The 17,111-nt window shown below is 38.4% G+C and overlaps 1 protein-coding gene across 1 annotated transcript; it reads left to right on the top strand.

Annotated features, from left to right (window-relative positions):
* Positions 1-3,470: 3,470 nt before the first annotated feature.
* On the top strand, positions 3,471-12,348 carry dmrt2b (doublesex and mab-3 related transcription factor 2b). The gene is made up of 3 exons (XM_041791980.1): positions 3,471-4,338; positions 7,706-7,811; positions 11,242-12,348. Exons 1-3 carry the CDS (start codon positions 3,979-3,981, stop codon positions 12,081-12,083), a joined length of 1,308 nt encoding a protein of 435 aa, XP_041647914.1. The 5' UTR covers positions 3,471-3,978; the 3' UTR covers positions 12,084-12,348.
* Positions 12,349-17,111: the final 4,763 nt, after the last annotated feature.

Below are 17,111 nucleotides of genomic sequence, written 5' to 3' on the forward strand. Positions count from 1 at the left end.
ACTTGCAGCACCATGCAATCCTAACACTGGTTTCAACTGCCACAGGACAGTTTTCTTCATCAGCTCAGTCCAGCTTTGCTTTGCAGCAAGTCCTATTAGTTTAGATATCAATCCAGTGATGATATTAGTGTCAAAATAAAAGTCATTCAGCACACTGAAAGAGCAGATAGGTTATATTATGATGTGTTCAAAGTCAGCACAGTAGAAATTACCAAAATCATTTTTATGTTTCTGCAATGGTTAATACACCACTATGTAGAAGCTCTTTAACACAAATGACATTTTTAATGCTAAAATATAATTATTATTGTTATCCATGAATTTTCAGATTTACTGATTTACAAAAAAACTGAAAAAATAGTAAATTACATTAATATTTCTTGATTAATATGCCAAATTATAGTTATTTACTTGCATTCCTGAACAGAAAAAATGAGTTTTAGTGGTTGAATGTTATGCTTGATTCATCTCTGACTTCTCAGAGAAGCCCAGTGAGCCGGCTCAAATTTGGGTGAATTCAGTTTGAAATTCCTCGTTCCTGTTCAAAATGGTAAAACGAGGAGAGCTCACTAAAAATGAAAGAGTCCGCATTGGCGCACTTCATTATGCTGGATGGTCTTTGAGACAAATATGACAAGTGGTCTAATAAATTTGTTAAGCACTGTATATATAACATAAATCAAGCTCTACTCAGCTTAAACCACTTCTGTTAAAAATGAATTGTTGTTTTGTCTTTTACCCCCAAACCATAGAAAAGTATCATTAGTGGCTCTGATACTGTACAGTTGAAGGTTGTTAAAAATTAGTTGCATTAACTTCAAAACAGCGATCTCAGCTCTATTTTTCAAAGATAATTGAACACATTTTTAGTTTCAAGTAAGCAGGATTAAATCATTATAAGTACTCAAATTATTTGACAATCATGCCTTAATCTGCAGAGTTTTCCCAGAATTCCTTTGGTCATTAGACTCTGTTGCACCATGAGTGAAGTCACTGACTCAGTTAGACGAGTCCTGCTTGATATTGATTTTCAAGATTAAAGTGTGTGATAGAAATAAGGGAAATTTGGATGAAGACCAGTAGCTTTGCGAAAAGATACAATGGATTTAAACAGAATTTTAGTTTTTTAAAGTGCAGTTTCACTTATGAAAGTAAAGTTAACCAAACATAAATGACTGATGATTATTAATTAATGATTACTCTAAAAATCCACTACTTAAAAATCTGGGCTCAATTAGTTTCAACAAAAACCTTGAGTGGTTTTAACTTTTTCAATTTTATAGTGTAGGGATTCTGATAAGAGTTTCATTACGGTTATCATTTAAAAAAAATAAGAATCTCCATCTCTATTTACGGCAGCTATGATATGAAGATAATTTATAAGGAGTGGAGCTATCAGCATTAATGCATTAATCAGGATTAAAATGGTCCATAACTGGTACACTCCAGTCTGCTACTGCTCCTTAATGCCTCTTTAAAAAAATCAAAACCTCAGACTGATCAGTGGACAAGACAGAAGTCATTTTCACATGTGTTTCCAGTAGTGCTGTCAGCTGATTAAAAAACAATCTATTTATTCTGTTTCTCTTTGTTAGACAAAGAAATAAAGTTTTTTTTTTTTACTTTGACATGTTCTGACATGTTTTTTTTTGTCTGATAAAAAAGAAACAAAATGACTAATCAAGTAAAGAAGACTACATAAATTTACTTTATCTAAGAAATAATCCAATCAATAAAAGGCTTTGAAAATGATTAATCACAATTGATTGCATTTGCGATAAATCTCTGAGAAATATTACATCACTGGTAGATTTAATAATAAAAGTTTAAAAACAGTTGGAAAGGACTGTTCTTCTGAATGGAATAAAAACTTTTCATCAGCTTTAGAAACAGAAGTAGAGGGAGACTGTCGACATACCAGTCAATCTAAGGTAGTATTAATCTGAAAATTGATTTTATCCATAAAATTATAAAACTTAAAAGCACTGAGACTATTCATGTGTTTCAGAGGAAGTAACAAAGCTAGATTACTTTGGCCTATATGCTTTTTATTTCTAGGCTGCGTAAACATACTGAAATGGAAATGACAACAAGGACACCAGACACTGTTGAAGCAGCAGATAAGCTTTAAGCAGGTCAAAAATGAGTGAATGTTGATACCATTTACCTGTAATGCATGCAGCAGAAGTACCTGGTATTTAACCTGTATACTGAGAAACACTGACACATATAGAAGAGTAATTGTAAGATTAGATAAGTGTGGAGCGGTAGGAGGAGGATGTACTTTTACTGGTTGTGTGACGGCATCACTGTGATTGATAAACCTACATTTTTAATCACATTTTCACTCCTGTGGTTGATTCATCAGCAGTTATTTCATTTAGTTCTGTTCCCTTTTTCCTTTTCAATCCATGACAAGTTACTTTCCCGTGTTTAAGTTGAGGTCATAATCTTCTATCAGGTGGAAGTTCCTTATTTTCTTTCAAAATAAAAGGTCTGTAACTAAACAGGAAGTTAATCACCTTTAGTCTAAGACAGTCCACGATGAAACAAAGACAGTTTTAAATGCAAAATGATAGGATTTCAAAATTGGGGGATTAAGTCTTGCTTTCAAAACTTTATTAAAATATATAAATGTGTCCAAAACTCAGTAAATTCTCTTTAATGCTGCTGGCTCATAACAGAAAGACATGCTAGATTTCCATATTATAATTAGGCATATTTGTGTAAATGTGTTAGACAAACTGCTCAAGACAAAGCTGACTTTATTGATGCTGAGTATCTTATTTCCCCTGACTTCTTTTTTGAATTTATATTTTTCTTTCAAATATTTTGAACTATGAACCTGAAAGTGAAGAAAGTATTCTACTGTTCTCAGCTGAGTAAAAATAAACAGATCAGCAGAGACACAGAATGTGAGGACTCAAGTAATAAAATCAATATTTTTATCTCAAACTTGTTGTGCTGATATATAAGAATGTTATCACCAGGGAAGCTCTTAGATTTATAAAAAGTTCCCCTGTTTCATGACAGTGTCAGACCTATAATAGGAGGATGTGGTAGTGATGTCATCAGACAGGTAAAGGTGATGATCAAAAACATAAAACAGCATAATTTGTATAAAAAGGTGTAGTTTTTGTGGGTAAATGGTTCTTTTTTGAACACTGGCAGAGATTTCTACATGCCACAGTGTCTTTAGGAGCTGAGCTGATTCTAAAATCGCCCCTGCAGCTGTAAATTATTTTTGCACCAAAACACCAAGTCAGATTCCTGCTATGTGTTCTTGGCGCTGAACCGGATTCCTCTTTAACCCTTGCATCACTTGGAAATGTGGGTCTGGAAAAGACTGGAGCTGAAAGATGAGAACATCCCTGAGGTGGGCAGGGCAGGGCAGGTATAGGAGTTAAGAGGCAGAAGGGGAGTTCCTGAAGCTGCAAAAACGGGCTTCCCCAAAGTCCCGCGCCAGACGCTCGGCATTGTGGCCCGGTCTCCCCGCGCTCGTCCTTGGAAACGGCGTCAGAGAGCAGCTGAGAGATGCTGAACATTTCAAACGTCTGGCGGTAGGCTGCAAAGTTTCCACCCTTTAAACTCTGTCCTATAGCCGCGGCAGGAGGAGGCAGGACTCACGGCTTGGTAGGAATTAGTTGGAAAAGTGGTGCGTAAAGCCTGGGAACAGAATGTTAATATTTTAAATCTGGTCTAATGGAGGCGATTTGGAGGCCTGATACTGTTGCGCGTCCTGTGTTGTTGTTAAATTTATATTTCTAAACGTTATATGACTTTCTTTTATGCAATTGTGTGCGCAAAACCACTCCAAATTCCTCTACTGGCTTTAAATTAGCCAGATCTTTTTAATGAGTCTAATTAACTCCCAGCATCGTTTGTGATTAATTGGATCTTAAGTTAAAATCCTCTCCTGTGCGTAAAAGTTCGCTTTTATTGAGGATAAAATCAGAATTCCAGCGCTTTTAGCCATAGATGTCCTCTGAGCTGGAAGGAGGCCTGCAGCTGGACACCACAGCGACACTTCTACTGAAACCAGAAGACGTTATTGACGTGACGAGTCCTGACGGATGCGCAGGGCTGCTCGGCAGCCGAGGGGTACGAGGGGAGAATAAAGTGACCCTGTCTCCGGAGCGCCATCAGTACCAACCACGCAAGATGACCCGGAGCCCTAAATGCGCGCGCTGTCGGAACCACGGCGTCGTCTCGTGCTTGAAAGGCCACAAGCGCTTCTGCCGCTGGAGGGACTGTCGATGCGCCTGCTGCCTGCTGGTGGTGGAGCGGCAGCGCGTCATGGCGGCGCAGGTCGCGCTGAGGAGGCAACAAGCTGCGGAGGTGAGGAGAGACCGGGGGGAGGTCAGGGAGGGGGAGATCAAGATAACAATTGCTGTAGGTTATTAAATCAGGCTGCAGCTTCTAATGGACAAAAACAAAACAGAATGGTTGTGTTTGCTCAAATGCGCACGTGAAGAGGGAAAACAGTCCTTTTCTTCTTCACAGAGAAAGAATGAAATAAGAAAGCAACCACAAATAAACACAAATAAAATCCTGTCTAGAGAAATATTTCACACTCTTACACAGGTTTTCAGGAAAAGGAAAAACATTAAGTTTGTAAGAACTATGAATATATTTTCAAATGACTTATTGGGAAGGACAGTTTTATTTACTGGTTCACATTGATATTGATTGGGAAAATAGACACCAGGCCTAATGCTCAGTAAAATCACTGAAGATTAATGAGCACAAACAGTTATCAAGCTCATTATGAAAATATTTGAAATGTTTAGTCCAAATGGGAGTAATAAATCTGTTTATTTTATTTTATTCAAGGAGAATTTAATTTTATTCCCCCTCATAAATGGTAAAAATATCCAGAGAAATATCATAACCTGCCATTCAGTTAAGAAATGTTGTGCTGTTATTTTTGGTCCATGTCCCTCAGCCCTGAAGGATGGTGCTATTTTTACTAAACATGCAGAAAATGTGCAGAACTTCATGAAGGAGTGATGTAGAGGTCATTTACTCTAACACAAGTGATGAAGAATAGGGCTGGGCAACACATGAAGATTTTTAGACATCTTGATATGTGACTAACAGTAATGGGTGTATTAACAGGATAATCTATTTATAATGTTTAGTGTAAACTGGAAATTATCTATATATTTGTATTTTTATTAATTTAATCTTGTGGGTAAAATGTCCAGATATATCATGGATTACTCTTCAGCTTAAAAATCCTGAGATATATTTTTCATAGGGCTGCAGGGTGGCACAGAGGTTAGCGCTGTTGTCTCACAGCAAGAAGGTCCCTGGTTCACTTCCCAGTCAGGGCCTTTCTGAGCAGAGTTTGCATTTTCTCCCCATGCACGCGTGGGTTCTCTCCAAGTACTCCGTCTTCCTCCCAACACCAAAAACAGGCTCATTAGGTTAATTGGTGACTCTAAATTGGTCGTAGGTGTGAGTGTGAGCATGCCTGGTTGTGTGTCTCTATGTGTCAGCCCTGGGATTGACTGGTGACCAGTCCAGGTTGTACCCCGCCTCTCGCCCAATGACAGCTGGGATAGGCTCCAGCCCCCCCCCCCAACGCCGAACAGAATAAGCGGTATAGAAAAAGGATTGCCTAGAGGAGCCCTAGAGGAAAGTCTCATTTATTTTCAGCATGATGGAAATTCCTAATAATGCCATGGAAGAATATCTTAGAGATATTTTCAACTTTACAAAAGCAATCAAGAATAGGGCTGGGAAACACATGTCAATTTACAGACTCAGTGATACGACTTCAGACGAGATTCAGGATCAGATGATGTTGTTTGTGCTAAAATACTTTATGTTTTTTGGGAATGAATAGATGTTCAGCTTAAAGCTCAGTAAAAAAACAAACAAAAAATATAATAATCACAACTGACAGTAGTATGCTTCTTCACCACAGGATAACTTTTTATGATGTTTATCTAAATAATCATTTTATTGATTATACCTAAGACACATTCTTATGTATTTCCCCAACCACAAATTTAAAAATAAATGTATATAAATCCAGCGACTTATCATGCATCGCTGTTCAGATAAAAAATTTATTTATTTTTTGTTTTTGGCCCATTTCTCCCAGCCCTAGAAGATGGAAACATTTATTTTTAGCATGAAGGACACACTGTGTAACGGTATTTTACACTTTACAAAAAGTGATCAGGAATAGGACGGGGCAACGCTGAGATTTCAAGATATAAAACGAGACATTTTCATTTATTGATTTAGTTTAGGTTGATTTAGAGAAAAATAGTCTCCAGGCCTAATGCTCAGTAAAATAAATAAATACATGAATAAATGAATAATAAATAAGTGTATTGAATTAATAGGTTTTTTATATTACTAATCACCACTACTGATTATATGGCAAAGAGATATTTGAAATGTTTAGTTGTCATATCATTGCAGGAGCGTTATAATGTTTTATTTTCTATTTGTCACAACTTGTAAAATACCCAGCGATACGCTATTGTGTTTCACCATTCAGCTAAAATTAAATGATTTTTAATTCATTTTCCAGCCCTATAGCAGCCTTTGATTCAACATGAAGAAACTGTTGTACAACTTCAGGAAGAAAGATCTTAGAGATTCTTTAAACTTCTTATAAGTGATCAGGAACAGCACCGTGAGGCAGCAATCTCTTTTCAAGCGAGGCCTGACCAAGAACAGCCACAATGTTCAGTTTCAAAAACAATAGCACAGTAATTCATGGAGTGCATGCTGAATAAAACGTACAGTGATAATAATAAAGTACAGCAGTATATTAATGATAAGTTGATCTTAAGGTTTAAAGCATTAAATTAGAGTTCAGCTTGATTAATATTTTTCCTGACTGAAGGAGCTTTACGAGGCTAAAGCAGAACCGGTGCTTTAATTATTAATAGAAATCTCCATGATCATCCCCACCACCTTCATATAAACCTTTAAAATCACTTTTCTCATTTACTGTGAGGTTGAGAATGAGGAATCGCTATTACAATAATCTAAATGAACAAAAGAGGAACAGAAGTGGAAGTAAACAATCCCACACTGAGGTGAAACAATATGAGATGATTAATTCAATAAAAAATATTCATGCAGGTTGAACGAGATTTGGTTTGCTGTTTTTTTTTTGTAGGAGAGCTCTGAGGTAATTTTATTGAGAAATGTGAGTGCCTGCATTTTACTTTGTAAAAAAATGAATAGTAAGACTAACACAGAAGCATGCACAAACACAGCAGAGCAATAAATCACAGCACACAAACTCATTTAGATCAAATATAATATAAATACTTTTTAAAATTAATGATTTAAAGGGAATCATTCTCTTAGTTTGTGCTTGTTTTGCACCATAATTAGGTTTATTTTATTTATGTTCCGTCTGCATTTCTCTCGCCAGCTCTTTATTACAAAGTTTTAGCATCAAAGCATATTTCAGTTTACATTACACAGAAAATTAATATTACTGTCTTATTTAAACATCATATCAATAAGATAGAAAAGCCATACGTCATTCATACAGGTCTCTTTACCTCTAATATTCCTGCAGTGTTAATATCCTCAAACCATGGAATTACAAGAGCTCTATCTCTCTTACATAATGTTTTAATTCCCTTTAATTACCCCGGGGTCTCAGTCGCAGTAATATTTAACCGTGAGTCTGAATGTGTGATTCCTGTTCCCATGTCTCCTGCAGGGGAAGAGGGGGGTCAGGTGTGCAGCAGCTCCGATGCAGAGGACGGCATATCAGCGTTACAGCCGAGGAGCCGAGCCGAGCAGCCTGACTAAAAGCCTCCTGCAGGGTAAAGTTTAATCATCAGCTCCTCTCTCATTAACGCTCAGCTACACTCCAAGATTGATGATAAAATGATGAATATATTTGCCTTTTTCTGACAAAACTTTTAAATGTTACTCTCCATATTTCATTTACATAAAGCATGCAGATGGAATCCAAGTAAGAAGGCCTACCTGTGTATTGACGCATTTTATTTTCAGGAAACTATTACTTTTATCATTATTATTAGTAGTAGTAGTATTTTTGTTATTATAACTGTTATACTACTATTAGAAGTCATAATTTTGGTATTATTACTTTTATAGTATTATTTTTATCTCCCAGTTGAGGGTGTGGCTCATAGCTTGTTTACTAGAAACAAAGTAGTTATCTTTTTTTTTTTTATAAAAATGTCCGATTTCTAACACCCTTTTTGACAGACGTCTGCCCATGTTATACTTTTTTATACTCTGGGAAAGTTTACATTATATTAAGTAACATATTATCAATCTATATTACAACAAGTAAATAAAGATACAGCTGATTCTTTTAGGTAAAATCCTGAAAGAGCAAGCAGAGAAAGTCCTGATCACCCACTCAAAGACTGAAAAACATGGGACAACAATTTAAATGTTATGAAAGGATCCGAATGTGACCTATTTATTATCTGTAATGAAAAGAGCAGTGAGGATGAAGAGTGGAAACAGAGCGTCCGTCTGTTAACTGATGGCTACAGTTTTCACTCAGTTCTGCTAAACTGAGTTGTATTAGGACAAATGATCGATTGAAATATTTGCTTCTTTTTTCTCCACCTCGAGCTCCCTATCCATCACTCGCCCCTCACTGATTCACTGGATGCTTACCAAGCGCCACTTTTTAACAGCTTTTCTCCCCCGTATCCAAAAACCTAAATATCGCTGGCAAAAGCTCATATTTCCATTTTTCATAATTGTAATTATTGTTCCTAAATCAGTGCTTTTGGTGACCCCTTACATCTGTCAGTGGGTTTTACAACATTTAAACTAAATAACAGTGTCATAAAGATGCCGACTATCACCACTAAGTGTTGAAATTAATTACAAAATAAAGTGTTTTTTTTTTTTTTTTTCATTCCCTGAAAGAAGGTGATTTTGGAGATTGGAAATTTTGGCTCGACATCAGAGATTTACAATAAAAAATGATATAGAAATAACATTTTTAGTAAATAACTGACTTTGAGAGTATTTTTATGACAAAGACTTCATAATGCAGGGAAAATGACCAGCTGATTAGGGCGGTGCATCTCTAGTTGTAAAATGTCCAGTAGGTCTGAACTAGGTGAAATTGTTCAGAAGTTATAACAAAGAGTTAAAATTCTAAGGTGAAATTTAATTATTCTGCTATGTCTGACAGAGCATATATGACCAAGGCTGCCCATGGGGGGTTGGGGGGGTAAAGAGGAGAACTTTCTGGGGCCAAGCAATGCACGGGGCCCATGGAGGTCAGCAAAATCATGGTTCATCGTAAAGTTCATCTTTGATAACTAAATTTAAGCTGAATAATAACCATTCTTATCAAAGCAAGAAAAATGTTTTTTATTTATTTACAGGTATGCTTTTGTAAAATATAATCTTTTTCAAAATGTAAACCTTTAAAAACGGAATCATCTTTTTGTTTATGATAGGCACATTGACTGAATCACTTTGACAGCAATGTCAGGCTTCATAACTAAGCCATGATGTGCACAAATGTAAGCATAAGTCATGTTTAAGGAAATTAATGGAGGAAACAAATGTAATTAAAGTGGCAAAAAATGGTTTGCAAAATGGCTGGAGAATGGTGAAAAGCAGTTAAAAAGTGGCAACGATGGGGAACAACTGGCATAAATGGGTTCAGAGTCGCAAAATGGATAAAGTATGGTGAAAAGAGCATAAAAGAGGCAAAAACGGGAAAACAGTGGCCAAAATTGATTATGAAATGCAAAAAAGAATGGAAAATGGTGAAAAGTGGTTAAAAAGGTAAACATTGGCATAAATGTGTTAAAAGTAGCAAAAAAGTAGTGAAAACAGGCTAAAAGAGGCAAAAATGGGTTAGCAGTGGCAAAAAGTTTTTAGAAAATGCCAAATGGGTATATGGTGAAAAGCAGTTAAAAATGAGCAACAACGGGCAAAAACTGGCATAAATGAGTTATAAATGCACAAATGGGGGAAAAGTGGTAAAAATTGGTTAAAAGTGGCTACAAGGCCAGAATAAGTAGTAAAAAGCGTTACAAACGGGCAATAATTAGCTGAAAATTGGAAAAAAAAAGGCTAAAAGTGGCAAAGATGTGGAAAACAGGTCAAGAATGAATGGAAACAGTGGTGAAAAGGGGTTAAAACGTGGTTAAAAAGTGGCATGCATAAATGATTTTCACATCAGAACCCAATAATAGCTTGACATACTTTTCAGCTCCAAGATGAAGTAAGTGTTACCCGGGACACTGCCACTCATCCCACACACATGTATTGATATCATCAATAAATCACGACTAGGGAGAGGCTGTTCACTGGGTTTGTCATCGGTCCAGCCAATGCTGTTTGCAGTACTGTCTATGACTACTCTTAAGCCCGGCCCAGCCTGGGCCCTGGTAGGGAGGGGGCAGGGATCCAGGCCTTCAGGCCACATTGGGCCGGTCGTCAGGCTCAGTCAGTAAATCTAAGCTGTAATGTGAGGCACATTGTGCTGTCATGAGTATGAAATGTATCAAAGTTTGACTTGACTGAAATAGAGTCATAATCTGAGCACATAAAAACAGACAAGGATGTTTTCGAGGTTGGGTTAGATAACCTCAGTAGGCATAGACGTTTTGTAACTTAATGGTAAGTTTCTGACAGATTCTAACTCTGACCACAACCAAACCTAAACTTAGAATAAATGGTTATGTTTATCAGGACCTGCTCTTTGTGCTTGTACTGGCTTAGAGACTCAACAGCGTAAATAAATAACCTCATAGATGTTCTTTTAAGTGGACAGATAGCTTCATATGAGTGCATGCTCTTAGACAAACCTATACATCATGCACATATGCTCCGTTTCTAAGTGTAGCTGTATTTCTAGACTTGCTTGCAGCCACAGTGTTGGTGCTTTTTCTTGGATGTCATTATTACCCAGACTTACACGTACTTAATTTATCCAAACAAACCCGATCACTATTGCTTCACTATATCACATTAACAGGCCATTATTATAATACACAGTGTGTATTAATACCTGCTGGCATGCAGTCAGGAGGCTTTGTCTTCTTTATGGCCCCCTCAGCCTCTCTGTACTCACAGTAAAGCAAAACTGACATGGCTAACCAAGTGCATCATTAAAACAATAAAGAACAAAGTACTCAAACATAAACACAACAATTAATCGGTTGGAACAACGTCATTATTCATAACTGAATTATTTATATGAAAATAAAACAGCCTTTTGTGGCTTTGCTCTCTATGCAGGGCTCAAACCTGCGGGACGGCCAGAGGACGACGCCTCCTGCTGGCTGAAACCGACGCAGCGTGAGCAAACACACTACACGTGTCCATCCATCAGCGCCCGCATGAGGAAGAGGAGAGCCTTCGCAGACAAAGAGCTGGAGAATGTGATGCTGGAGAGAGAGCTGAGGCAGAGGGAGCTGCAGGCCGACCTCTTCTCCTCCTCCTCCTCCTCCTCCGCCCTCGTCCCCGTGCTTCACCCTCCAACCTTGCCCTCCTCACCGAATCTGCACTGCTGCCTTCTAAGCAAGGACCCTGCCGCTGCAGGGACGTCCTCTTATGTGCCTGTGTATAAATATAAGCCTGTGTATGACTGTGACTTCCACTTCTATCAGTTCTTCCAGCTGAAGAGCAAAGCTTCAACAGGATGTGACTTTTTGTGCCAAAAGTCAGAGCAAACAGGGGGAAAAGAGGACGGCCAGGGTAGCTGGAAAGTCTGTGAGAAGAGAGAGCTAATTCCTCTACCACCGCAACAAAGACTCAAACATCCCTGCAGCGCCTCGTCAAGTTCAGACCTCGACAAAACTGCCTCAAACACACCAGAAATAAAGAACTCAGATATCTCCTCAGTCGTCACACGCTCTATTTCAGGATCAGATCAGGGTATCCAGGGCGGGCCAGACGTCAGGGAACCCAGCAGGACTTTTGATCCCAGACCTCTGATGACTAAAAGCTGGTCTGCAGACACTCCCAATGATCACGCAGGCACTCATGCCGACTCCATCAAGAGCTCCCATGGCAGCTCAGTCAGGACTCCTGCTGTGAGGCCATTACCATTCTCTGTAGAGGCTCTGCTGAGGGCCTGACAGGCGAATGGAGGGCAGTGGTGTGCGCTTTGCTTTGTGTGGACTAAGAACTGATGTTGAGTGAATAATCACACTGCAAAAACTCAGATCTAAGCAAGTGTATTTGTCCAATTTCAGGTTAAAAAATCTCATTACATTTATTTTAAGTTGTATGAACCTGACAAGTCCAAATAAACCTCTTATTTCAAGATATTAAAAGCAAACAGTGAAGCCTATATTGTCTGTTATTTGTGATAATATCCACAATTAGGATAAGAAATTTACTAGTCATGTGCCTTGAAATGAATAATAAAAGTGAGTGTATCTGAGTTCAAGACACTTAACTCTCCTATGGGGAGTTTTTATCTGTTTATAAAGCCAAGGTCTGACTGCATGATCTATTAGTTCCTTATGATGGTCACTGTGGCCGACTACAGGTGACAGAGTAGCAGTTTGTGCCAGGACTTGACTGACAGACTACAGGAGTACACAATCAATCTCTGCAACCAGCATAACTGTACTGTATTTGATTGTCCACACATTTTTATGTATGCTATAAGCTACTTTGATGCTAATGCCAATGGCGGTTATAACTGCCATTGGCATTATACTCATAGGTTCCTGGTGTGCATCTGCTATTTAGCACCAACATTTCTCTCTTTTTGAGAGGGGACTGGCTGCAGACTTTTCATCTCTGACGACCGTTCATGTGAGACACTGTGTATCTCAGAACAGAAGTGCTGTAATTTGCCAGTACAATGTGTTTCTTATTTCAGATTTTTTTTCAGTAAGTTCAACAACAAAGTCTAGCAGTCACATTCATGAAGTAACCACAAACATTACAGACTAAGAAAAACTTCATAGATGAAATGGAATAAAAGGTCAGAGGTCTAATCCAGGTTTAAATGATGTAGAGATCTATTTTAGAACTAGTTACAGGAGCAGTGCCTTGCTTTAGCTTCATTAGCTTTAACTACACAAAAATAGCTATGCATTCAATTAATGACAAGCCACTGTAGCTAAGTTAGCTGAGTGACATGAGCTTTAGCAACATAGCTAAAGCTAACTTAGCTATATAGAGAACATATCTGTGTAGCTTACATAGCTGCTTTGTGAGCTTAGCTTAAGATATGTTAGCTATGTTAGCTCTGTTATCTAAAACATAGTTAGCCTAAGCAACGTGAGCTTTAGAAAACATAACCAAAGCCAATGCAGCTATTCAGAATACATATCTGTGTAGTTGACATTGCTGCTTTGTGAGCTTATCTTAAGCTAAATTAGCTACGTAGCTATGTTATCTATAGCTTAGTTAGCTTTAGCTACATGAGCTTCAGCAACGTGTAGCTAAAGCTAACTTAGATGTCGTACATACATTGCTTGCTATAGAGCTATCTTAGCTCTATAGCTCCATTATTTACATAGCTTACAGAGCTAACAAAGGCTTGTGAGCTACAATTGCTGTATGAAAATGTTTTCTTGGAGGACGAGCTATTAGCAAAGGAATGACTTCCTATGAGTTATGTGTTTCAATTTAAACAGAAACCAGGACAGGATGAGTCGTTAGCGGGGCATCAAAACTGACACAAATTGGAGATTTCTCACTGGAGCTTTAAAGAAAATGTTTTTTACTGCAGTGGCAGATAAAATGTATTCATTTCAAGCAGATCAGGCTAATCTTTTGTGTTTTATATCCTAAAATAAAATATTCATCTGGAAATGTCATGGGATATTTTGACCAGAAATTAGACCAAAAAAACACCTGCTGAGATTGAGTTTTGCAGAGTATAAAAAAAATGCATTAAAGCAAAAAATATGCAACTTTTCCATCTTAAATACTAGGCTCACAGCCTACCAGAGCGCTCATATTTTCTACTTAAAGCACTGTGTAACTTTGGCAGCATGCCACATATCTCTCATAAACTTATTGCCCCAACACAGCGCCTCGACTCTTTAGGAGTTAGGGTTATGGATTTGAATATATTTTTTTAAAATCAGAAACATAATGGGTGTTCAAACAGATCTTTTAGAAAGAGCAAGTGTAGGCAGGTCTATTCTGCTGGGATTTTATCAATAAAACAAAGTTGATGCTTAGTTTCTCCATGTCGGTCTTGGGTGGGTTTAACTTTTTTTTAGAAACAAATACAGGGGCCCAGAAGGAAAAAAATGATGAGAACAACTGCTTTAAGACACTGTTGCTTAGGTTTAGTCACTTTAACATAGAAACAGGGTTTATTTTCATCTTATATTTTCTGAAAATGTATTCAGATAAATTATTATCAATTCAAATCTGAATGTGCTTTATTAACATACTTCCATTTTCAGGCTTATTGTCATTAAACATACTCCGTTATTATTGTAAGCCTTGTTTGTTCTCCTCTGTCAGCAATGTGCTGAAAATAAATCCAACCTCTCTGCTTTCACCTTCCCACATAAATCTTATTTTGCTTTCTTTTCCTGCAGAAGAAATACACACAGTACATCCACAAAACAAAGTTGATGAAAAAGTTAAGTAGCGTTTGAACTGGTGCCCATTTCTCACTCTGGGCTTTGATTTTTAAATCAAAGTAGAGATGTTGCCGGCGGATCTGAGCTCTGCTCTTGGGTATTACGGTATCAAAACAAACCAGGTGCTGGTAAAAAGTGTCTGTTTCTCTTTTTTAATCATATGAAATACAAACTGTGAAAGAAGGAGCCTGAGGTGCAGCAGGTGGTGACAGTTAAGGGAGCAGATTTTTTTATGGAAGTGTTTCTGTAATAGGAATGAAAGAAGAAAACACAACTCTGATGTCCCTGCATCTGTTCCTTTCTTTTTAAAGATCATGAGCTTTTGTTGTTTAAACTAAGAGATCATATGGCATAATGTTTCATCTCAAACAGAATGAGGGATGATGGGAGACATTATTGTCTGTGAGCGTGCCAGCGTATCCGGGCAACATTGTTCTTTTTTGGATGTTGAACCTGACGCCAGCCAGGGTTTGTTTGAGCTTGGTTTTCGATCTCTATCCCCTCTCCACTTTTTCTTTCCCTCTGTTTTTCTCTAGTCGTGCGTTTTAATCTGGCAGAGATGGAGGTCAGATACTTTTGACAATTCTGGACCTTGTGGCGTCAACACCGAGGTGATAGCGCAGCGCTCCATGTCTTTGTTTGCTCGTATCTACCAGCATATCAGGATGCCTTTCTCTCTCCTCTCACACACAAACAGAGGCACAAAGGAATGTGTGAGTCCGAAAGCATCATTGTTTGTTATATTCTGTGCTAATTTGACATTATTAAAAACCTTTCCCTGGATGTAAATTACCATTTTCACCCTGATGATGGAGGGATAAGCATCAGCCACAAAGGAGTGATAATGACTTGTGTGAAGAATAACACAAAGGATATAAATCAATTTCCCCTGAAGCAAAGCTTTGGGAAAAGCTAATTTAACCAGCTCCCTCATGTTTCATTCCTGAGTGTCCTCTGTCGAGGTGTGTGGCAGCTTAACAGATAGAGCCCCCCGCTCCGAAATGCCACTCACGTTCCTCCGTTCTTGTTAGGGTTGTGCCATGGATGGACAGATTAGCTGTATTGTTCTGTGCTCTTTGGAGAGGCCTGCTTCAATCTGCAGTCTCCAGTTTATTAACATTTACCTCTGTGGGCTACTAGAGGAGAGGAGAGCGAAAGAAGACGTGGCGTTGGGGGTGTTTGGACTGCAGCCAGTTTGCTGACAAAGCACTTTCAACAGGTTGAAACATGTTTTTGAATTTGTAACAGCCTAAACCCTTCCCCTCCCTCGCCCTCTGCCTTTTGTCGCCCACCTCCAACGCTCCTGCTGTTCATTCTCTCGACGTGCCTCATTTCCATTTCAGCAGGATTGATTTCACTGTGTTCAGGGTAGAAAAGCTTTGCTTTGGCGTTTTCCCTGAAACTCTGATCTTCATACTTTCATCGCACTGACTCTACTGGCAGCTGCAGTATTTGGAAAGATGGGTGAGAAATATGAAGAAGAGCAAAACAGGTTACAAGCCATTCCAGTGGAACAGCAGAGAACAGAGACTTTAACTAAAAACCCAAACAGCAAGTCATCCAAACAGAATACACCATTGGGTGTAAGGAAGCCAGGAGGTAGGGTATGGAGAAAGCTAATGTTGCTAATCAGCCCTGCCCCAACCTGTTTCATTTAGAGCATAGGTATGATTGTTTTGTTGTGCATCAGTGTGATTGCTCTTGCCCCATCTCTACCCCACTGGTCTACTTTCCCATCACTAACATTGTTCTGTGCCTGAGAAAACTTACAAATATATTCCGTGAGATACGAAACCGCAATATACATATGTGTCGGTTTGCAAATCTGCCAAGAAGAAGAGAAACTAGTCAGCCACTTAGGCTAGCATGTTTAAGCTCCATGCACACAATAGGGTCCATTCTGCAGACCACTATGGACACCAAAAACTACCACCTTCCTACTCCCACATCTGCCATGCAGCTTAAAGGACAAAAGGAGCCTTTTGCAGTGTGAATATGATGGTTTTAGAAGAGACAAAAGATCTAAAGAATTGACTTTAGCTCTATGCACTAAAAAGTACCCTTAACTCAAACAAGGTTGTTCACATCTCATGTACCATGCCCAGCAGACATGCTCATAAGACCACTCCTAAAGCGGACTCTGGCACGATAATGCTTGTATTTACACTGACCGAGTGGTACCAGACTTTGGCTGTCAAGTGTACTCTAATCCAGACCCATGTCCCTTGTATGAAACCACCCTTTATCTCCTCATTTGGAGCAGAAATTGTAAGAAAAGACAGAACTGTTTTCCACACCAGACGATGGTATTGCCATTTCAGTTTCTGAATAAACTGTGTTATGTATTTTTTTTGATCTTGTTGGGGACTGAAGATAGCAAGTGTGCAATTCAACTGTGTTACTGATTCCACTTGTCATCACTTGTTTATGCCCTCATTTACCACTTTTAGTAAAATGCATGGAAAGGTGGCTTTGCTAGGCAAGGCAGTGTAGCGCTAACACTAGCTGGGCATGGAAAGTACTCTTGTGAGGTCTGGACACTGA

The sequence above is a fragment of the Cheilinus undulatus genome, linkage group 7 (genome assembly GCF_018320785.1).
Source record: "Cheilinus undulatus linkage group 7, ASM1832078v1, whole genome shotgun sequence".
NCBI classification, from domain to species: domain Eukaryota; kingdom Metazoa; phylum Chordata; class Actinopteri; order Labriformes; family Labridae; genus Cheilinus; species Cheilinus undulatus.